The sequence below is a fragment of the Cannabis sativa genome, chromosome 4 (assembly GCF_029168945.1).
Source record: "Cannabis sativa cultivar Pink pepper isolate KNU-18-1 chromosome 4, ASM2916894v1, whole genome shotgun sequence".
Taxonomy (NCBI): Eukaryota; Viridiplantae; Streptophyta; class Magnoliopsida; order Rosales; family Cannabaceae; genus Cannabis; species Cannabis sativa.
This window is the reverse complement of record NC_083604.1, coordinates 9,482,923-9,491,329: the sequence shown is the minus strand read 5'-3', so window position 1 is coordinate 9,491,329 and position 8,407 is coordinate 9,482,923. Positions and strand designations below refer to the sequence as shown.

The 8,407-nt window shown below is 30.7% G+C and overlaps 1 protein-coding gene across 1 annotated transcript; it reads right to left on the bottom strand.

Annotated features, from left to right (window-relative positions):
- Window positions 1-1,421: 1,421 nt before the first annotated feature.
- On the bottom strand, window positions 1,422-4,173 carry LOC115714976 (mitochondrial import receptor subunit TOM20). The gene is made up of 6 exons (XM_030643750.2): window positions 3,928-4,173; window positions 3,747-3,825; window positions 3,464-3,633; window positions 3,335-3,382; window positions 2,523-2,609; window positions 1,422-1,813 (listed from the first exon to the last, which is right to left on the bottom strand). Exons 1-6 carry the CDS (start codon window positions 4,024-4,026, stop codon window positions 1,688-1,690), a joined length of 609 nt encoding a protein of 202 aa, XP_030499610.1. The 5' UTR covers window positions 4,027-4,173; the 3' UTR covers window positions 1,422-1,687.
- Between the last annotated feature and the right edge of the window lie 4,234 nt (window positions 4,174-8,407).

The following is an 8,407-nucleotide window of genomic DNA, read 5'->3' as shown; positions in this document are numbered from 1 at the left end:
GTTTTTCCTTTCATTTCAAAATGAAATTGTCATTCTACCAAAATAGTGGAAATATCATTCTAACATTTTAATATGCAACTAAATAAAAGAATGGAATGAAGATTGTTTCCTTACCTTTCTATTCCATTTCATTACCTCCAAACAAATGCCACATAATATGCAACCAAACAAAAGAATAGAATGGAGATTGTTTCCTTTCATTTCCATTACTTCCAACTAGGGCTGAACATTTCTAGCGGGTTCGACCCGAACCCGAGCAACCCCCCGAACCCGCAAAAATTTTTTTTTTTTTTGTGAAAAAATGTTCGGGCGGGTCGGGTTCAACCCGGTACCCTTCGGGCGGATTCACGGGTTGAGTTTTTAGGAATACCGGATTTCGGGTTGAACCCGCCAACCCGCAATTTAAATATGTTTTATATATTTTTATTTTTATTACAATTTATATATATATTAAATTATTAATTAAAAAATAAAAAATCCTAAACTTTTTTTAAAATTTAAACTCTCAGATTTTTTTTATTTTTTTTGATTTTCTTATAAATTTATTTTCTTAAATAATATAAATTAAATATATTTTTATATATAATTTTTTATTAAAAATTTATATATATTATATTAAATAATTTATATTCAAAAATATATCATAATTTTTTAATAATATATACAAATTTTATTTTAATTTATTGTTATTTTTATTAATTTTGAATAAAAAATTAATTTTTTTAAAGAGTTGACCGAGTTGACTGGGTCAACCTGGCCAACCGAAACCCGCTAATCCGCCAACCCGTGCCCTATTTGGGTCCGGATTCGGTTTCATTTTTTTGAATCCGAAACCCATGAACCCGCGAACCCAAAACCCGTGAACCCGTGAACCCGAAACCCGCCCGATGTTCAGCCCTTCCAACCTGATTTAAAGAAGCTTACCTTATGAATTCATTAGTTTGAACACGACGCGGAATAAGATAAATAGTTTATTGGTTCAGTTTAAATAGTTTGAATATCCCCAAAATGAGTCCTTATCTGCACCCATTGCACAATAAATCACCCACTTTCACTGTATTCCAGCCATGCCCTTAAATGTAAAGAACTTTTTTACACATAATGAAAACCCAAGTATCACTCTAAATTATCATTCCAAAAACAATTTGCAACAAGAATTGAAATCCACGCTAATCCAAACAAGGGAATTAATCAGTGTAGATACTTGTGAAAAATTAACAAATGTGAAACCCGATATTTAATTACACTGATAATACCACGTCGGTTTGTAGTAGTGTTGGACACCACTAGTACCTTTTTAGCATTTTTCAATAAACAATAGTGTCAAATAGGTCAATTTGGTTTCATTTCATTTCCAAACAGAATATCAAATTAACAAAGATTATCTTATTTTATTGGAAAATAATGAAATTAACTTTTGATTTAGTGCGAAAAAGAAATAAATACCTACGAATAATTAACTTAATTTAGATACACCGTCAAAAGGCTACCAATAATTTGCAATAGAGCAGCAGATAATTTATGTAAAATTTTCTAGGTGAATAACATAGAGAAAACATACTAATCATAATCAATACATAGCAGACATAACGAATTATATCAAATAGCAACAAAGCAGGTCTTCTAATCAAAAATTGAACCTTCCAGAAATCCCACTGGTAAGGTAACCATAACTGGATATAAAAACTTATCTAGGGGGTGGTGGAGGCATGTTGGATTTTGCCATTCCGACCCATGCGACAACTGCAACTGCAAGGATGATCCATCCACAAATATCATAGTTGAAATCACTGCTCTTCTTCGGCTTGGAACTCTGAGCATATGGAAAGAAAAACAGTATCGTAAAGAAGTCCCAGTCATTTATTATATGCTTTTTACAGTGATATTTCATACGGAAAAACACTGCATTCTTTTCTCGCTATTAATGTTTGGAAAATAGAGCACAAGAAAATAACAGTGACATTCTGTTATACCACTCAAAAGGTTTAACCATTTTAGGTTTGGTTTATCGCACAGCTATAGGTTAACAATAAGATTATGCTTATGTGCTTATCCCTCAACAAGTGAGCTCGAGAACAGCAAGTGTGGGAACATCCAGTATAAGGATTTTATATGCATAATAAATCTAATGAGATCCGAACCAACAGCCAATAAATTGATATACAGACTCAAAACACAAAGCAGGGCAGGCCATTTATAACAAAGAGCAAGGTCTGGCCAGCAGCATGTATGCAGGCTAATGCTAAAGGTCCAAAACAAGACAGAAATAAACATAAAGTCTAACACAATGGGAAACTGCATGTATCACAGATATGACAGTGCCGAAAGTGTTAATATGCAAGTTGCAGCTTTTAATAACGGTATTAAGATAGATGCGTACAAATCTAGTAGCAAGTTTGAGAATTTTATGATTACCTAACAAATCTGAGATCAACTGGCAAGAATCATATCACACAAAGAAACAGGTTTGTCAAATCATTCATAAGATGAATATTACGTGCAGATAATTCTGTGAAAAATACCTTTGCATTAAAGGATGTATCAGATCCTGCAGCTGCAGTCTGTTGACCTAGTCCGTGCTTGTGGATCTCTGTGTGCAACTCTGTTGCCTAGGATAATCAACAATGTTGATGAGCCAAACTTGATTATAACATTGTACGTAGAGAGATCTAATTATCATCTATCACACAAATCTAGCACAATATTTCTAAATTCATAACTCCATTATGCAGAAAGAAAGAACACAAATCATGTTCAAAGTAAAAAGATTATTTATTTAAATACTGTCAACATATCAAAAACCATTGTTTTGTCAAGCTATATAGTTAACAAGATTGATTTCCCAACAGAAACCTTACTACAATTTATGATCGCCTAGTCATTAGCAGTAAATTAATTTCTTCAATAACACAGGAGCTGCTTTTTTACCAACACTGATGATAAGTAATGTCAAGTCAATATCATACAGTATATATTGGTCTTCTTTAATTAATAACAAGATTAGTTCAGTGATGATTAGGCTAATACTAAGTACTACCAGTCTCCATAATCCATATCACATGACAAAACTCCATGTTACTTCACAAGATACGAAAATAACTATGCATTGTTTCAAGTCATCTGCTTGTACCAACATGATATATAGCAGTAAAAGAAGCAATAACAGCAGACAAAAGCTAAAAAAATGACATACAAATTCTGGTACATAATATATGTGCCAGTTGTATCCAATTAAACTACATTATCCATCATTCTAGTACATACTCTTAACTTAATAATGTCTCCCAGGAAACAGTAGTAAACATAAATAGTGGTTCTTAACATTGAAATATACCTTAGCATTGATTTCCAAAGACTTGCTGTATAGCTCATTACCAGGATCCTACAAATAAAACAAGTTCCACCATTATTGAACAACTTACAACTAAAACAATTTTTGAAATTCTGGAGCATGACAGTATACCTCCTCCAATGCCTTTTGGAAAAAATCGTATGCACTATCGAAATAAGGCTTTGCCTCATCGAGATTAGGCGTCATGAAAGCATAAGAGGTATTAGCATTTCCTAGTGACCACAGAGCCTCATGCTTCAAAGGGTCAATGAGCAAAGCCTCCTCAAACTTCGAAATTGCATCTATAATATGATTAAGATTAAAATTCAACAGTCCCTGCTTGAATACCATTACCACCTATCAAATGGTAGTATAGTACTTTTGATATATAACATACACAACAACAGGGCTGTACCGTTAATCATGGTCTTCGAGTCTGAAACGCTTTGAAACTGCGATAACTCCAGCAATGCTCCTCCCCATTTTGTTAAATTCTGCCCAAAAATATATTTAGAAAATTACAAAGGAAAATCATAAGACGCCCCAATTCTAAACATATACATGAGAGAGAGAGAGAGAGAGAGAGAGAGACGAACATCAGCATCGAGAGGATCTTTGGCGTAAGTAGCTTCGGCAGCTTTGCGAGTGTGCTCGAAGAGAAGGAGACGATCAAAATCATCTTGAGAGAACTCCATTGGTTTGATTGATCAGAGTTTTCTGTAACTATATGCGTTTGCCGCAAATTAAGAGCTAGGGTTTGCCGCTTAACGGGGAAGTAAGTCAGTAGTCAGTACTAAAAATTTTTATTTAAAACTAGTCAACATAATTTACGCTAACAACATTAACTAATGACGTAAATATTCTTTTTTTTTTTAGGTAAATAGCATTTGGGCTTTTTTCAGTTTTAACTAAAAAAAAAAAGTAACAATATTACAAAAATACTTTCAGCGGGCCAAATAAACAAATATACAACCCAAATAAAAAAAATTACACAAATACCACTTACACACACCTTTAACTCAGGATCCATGCTTTTTGGGCAACTATAGTGCAACCATCGTGCAACCATCGTGCAACTATGTAGCAACCCAACGCAACCGAAATAAAAATTCAATGAGAAAGAGAACCAACATTAATTTCGGCGACTTCACCTGAAAAGACGACCAAAATTAATCAAAACAGGGGCTGCTTCGAATTCATAAAAAAATGTAGAAAAACTACTAAGAAACTAAAATTCAACTGGAAATCTAATTTAATTTGCATAAAACTAATGTCCTCACTTCAGTTTTTAGATCTATGAAAGACAGATCTCAAATTGTTGAACTGGAGTTCCCAAACAATCCAACTCAAGTATAATCCAAAAAAAATTACATCAATATTATAGTAAAATGTTTATCTTGGTGTATTTTTGTTGTTTTCCAAATTTCTAATGGTGAATTTATTCATATTAAATCATTAAGAGACATGTAGATAGAGTTAAGTACGTGGAAACATTGTTATGATTTTTAATGTTTCACAACAGTTGCACTACAGTTGCATTACAGTTGCCTAAACATTTTGCTAACAGTTATTTCGTCTGATTGAAACCTTCGTCTGATGCAACCTTCAGCCAACCACACAGCAACTACCCAGAAACTTTCGTCTGATTGAAACCTTCGTCTGATGCAACCTTCGGCCAACCACCTAGCAACCACACTGCAACCATCGTCTGATTCGTCTGATGCAACCACCGTGCAACCACGCAGCAACCACATTGCAACCATCGTCTGATTGTGTAAGTGATGATAGTGTAAGTGGTATTTTAGTAATTAAAATCACATAAAAGGTATAAATGTTGTCTTTACCTTATAAAGGTATTTTTGTAAATAAAATGTCAATTTTTATTTTTTATGTAATAATTCCATAGCATTTTTGTATTTTGTGTTTTATAAAAATTATAAATTATATTTTTTATTTTATTAAAGGCTAATTAGGATTTCTGTCCCCTTAATTTTTAAGGTTGTTAAAAATGCCTCCTAGATTGTTAGATTTAAGGACTTTTGTCCAATTTTAGTAAAAAAAATCTAACATGGATGAAAGTTCAAGGGGCACGATTTAGTACATGTCAAAGTTCGAGGGGCATGGTTTGGTAGATATTAAAATCTGGGGAGCATAATTTAGTACATAAACAATCACTGAAATAGTAAAATTGAATGAAATTAGACAGAAGTCTTTAAATCCAACAATCTTAATAGTTCAGGGGGCATTTTTAACGACCTTAAAAATTCAGGGGCATAATTTAGTACATGTCAAAGTTTAGGAAGCAAAAATCTTAATTAGCCGTTATTAAATGATAAAATAAATTTTCTATTTTTTAAAATAATACAAATAGCACCTTAAATTAATTTTTTGTCAAAATAAAGCTTAATAATAATCTAATCTAGAGATATTATGATGAAACTGATTATATTTTCTGTACTTATTCGTGTTAGGAATTATCTTAAAGTTTATTATATTAAGAAAAAAATATAAATCAAAAATCGAGCTCAAGGTCTTATTTTCACTATTTTAGAAAATATAGGGCCTGTTTTGTCATTTAATAAAACAGAGCATCCAATTGGTAACTTTTTACAAAACACAAAGTCTAAAATAATATTTACCCATTATAAAAAAAATATATATTAATTTTAAAATAGTAACAAACAATAGTTAGTTTGGCAGGATTTAACAATTTTATTAATAATTTTAAATTTCATATTTTTGTTATAAATTTATTATAGGGCTGAGATATAAAATGGTCCTAAATTTAAAAACTAAGTTAGTAAATGTCTTTTTTTAAAAAAAATTAAAAAAAATGGCAAATATGATAAATTGGCTAATAAAAATTATAAAAATATATTTATTAATATTATTTTTTACAAAATATGTATATAATAATTAAATTAAGTTTTATAATTTTTTAGTAATGCATATTATTATATTGTAACAAAAACGAATAAATATATTAGATTATTAAATATATACAACAGTATTTGATATATTGTATCACTGAAAATTAATATACCATAGTAATAAAATTATATACCACAAAGAAAAAAAAAATACATAGATCATACTAGCAAAATTATATATGCCACTATTAGATTATGTATACATACCAAAAAATTTATATATAATAAAATAAAAACTAAATATTATCTTAAATAAATGATAAACTATAGACAGCAAAAACCATATATGATACAACAAAACATATATATTTACAATAATAATAAAACAAAATTATATAATATTATAAAAAAAATTGTGTATATCAATTATATACAACCATAAAATAAGTATACCATACTTACAAAATTATATATCACCTTTATATATAGTAAATAAAAATTAAACATGCATCATCTAAAATAAAATGATATACTATACAATAAAACTTATATATTATATAACAAAAAATATATACCTTACAATCAAAATATATGTAATAACAAAAAATAAAAAAAAAAATATAAGATGCTAATAAAATAATATATCATGTCAACAAAAATATAATAAAACATATGTTGGAAATTATTTTACCAGGATCTTAGATCTACTCACAAGTATGTTGATTAACACCCTAAATATAAACTTTCTAAAACGATGAAATAAACACATATAAAGTTTAGTAAACCTTACATTGGGTGCAGCGGAATATAATGACTCATTCCTTTCAGATATCTAGCCCTTGATTCCTTTTGGTAGCAGAGCATTATCAATATCTGAACTTGGATCTCTTTCTCTGATTCTTTGGTGCTGAAACTCCTTCTTGTTGAAAGTCTTTCTTCACGATCTTCCTCCCTATGATTGAGGTATCACTTGCTGTGTGTGGGCACTACTCTCACACTAAGAATTTCGAAAATTGAAGAGGGAAGGAAGAGAGCAAGGTGGCGGCTAAAGATAGGGAGAGAGAGAGGCTCGGTTTTTTTTCTGAATGAAAAGTCAGAAGAAAAGTGTGTACTTTTCCTGAAGCCTTCACTATCTATTTATAGCATTCCACTAGGGTTAGGTTTGAATTATTTGGCATTGAAATAATGAAAATATCAGAGGGAAAACCCTACAAAGGTGGCCGGCCATGCATAGTGGATTTGGGCCTCACTTTTTGCAACTTTGCAGTTTTATCTTTTGTGCATCTGATTTTCTCAAAAACGCCAATTTTCTAATTCAACCATTTAAATGCCAATTCTAACTATTTAATAACTATAAATAATTATTAAATAATATTGTCATTTATCATATTTATTAATTAAACCATACAAAGTATCATAATTAATAAATATGCCCCTAAAACTCTTTCTTTACAATTTCGCCCTTACTTAGTGAAAAATTCACAAATAGACATAGCCTAATTTGAGAATTATAATTGATTAATCAAAACCAATTACATGAGTCTTACAAGCAATATTATCTCAACTAGTGCGGGGACCATGGGTCTATATAACCGAGCTTCCAATAAATAGATCAAGAATTTATTACTAAAATTCACTAACTTATTAATTCTTCGTTGAATCCACTCATAGAACTTAGAATTGCACTCTCAGTATATAGAATGCTCTATATGTTCCACCATATAGACACATCATTAGTTATTCATTCTTATAATCCTAATTTGATCAATGATCCTCTATATGAATGATCTACACTGTAAAAGGGATTAGATTACCGTTACACCCTACAATGTATTTAATCCTTAAAACACTTAACCCCGTATAAATGATATTTCAGCGTATGTGAAATGAGATCTCCACCATTTATTTTCGTTTGGTCAAGCTCGAAGGAGATCATCCTTTACTTACTATTCGCCAGATAGAAGCTATAGATTCCATGTTTATGTTAGCGCTCCCATTCAATTGTACTACCGTGTTCCCAAAATGTATGTATCACCCTGACCCAAAAGTAGGCTTAACTAACAAATCAAAGAACACGAATAGCCTCTCGAGATCGAGCCTAATCATAACATGATTAAGATCATTTGATCTAGGATCAACTAGGCGATATTGACTTGAATAGATATTACGGTAAGTTTAATAAATCTAAGTCAAAGTTCAATATCGG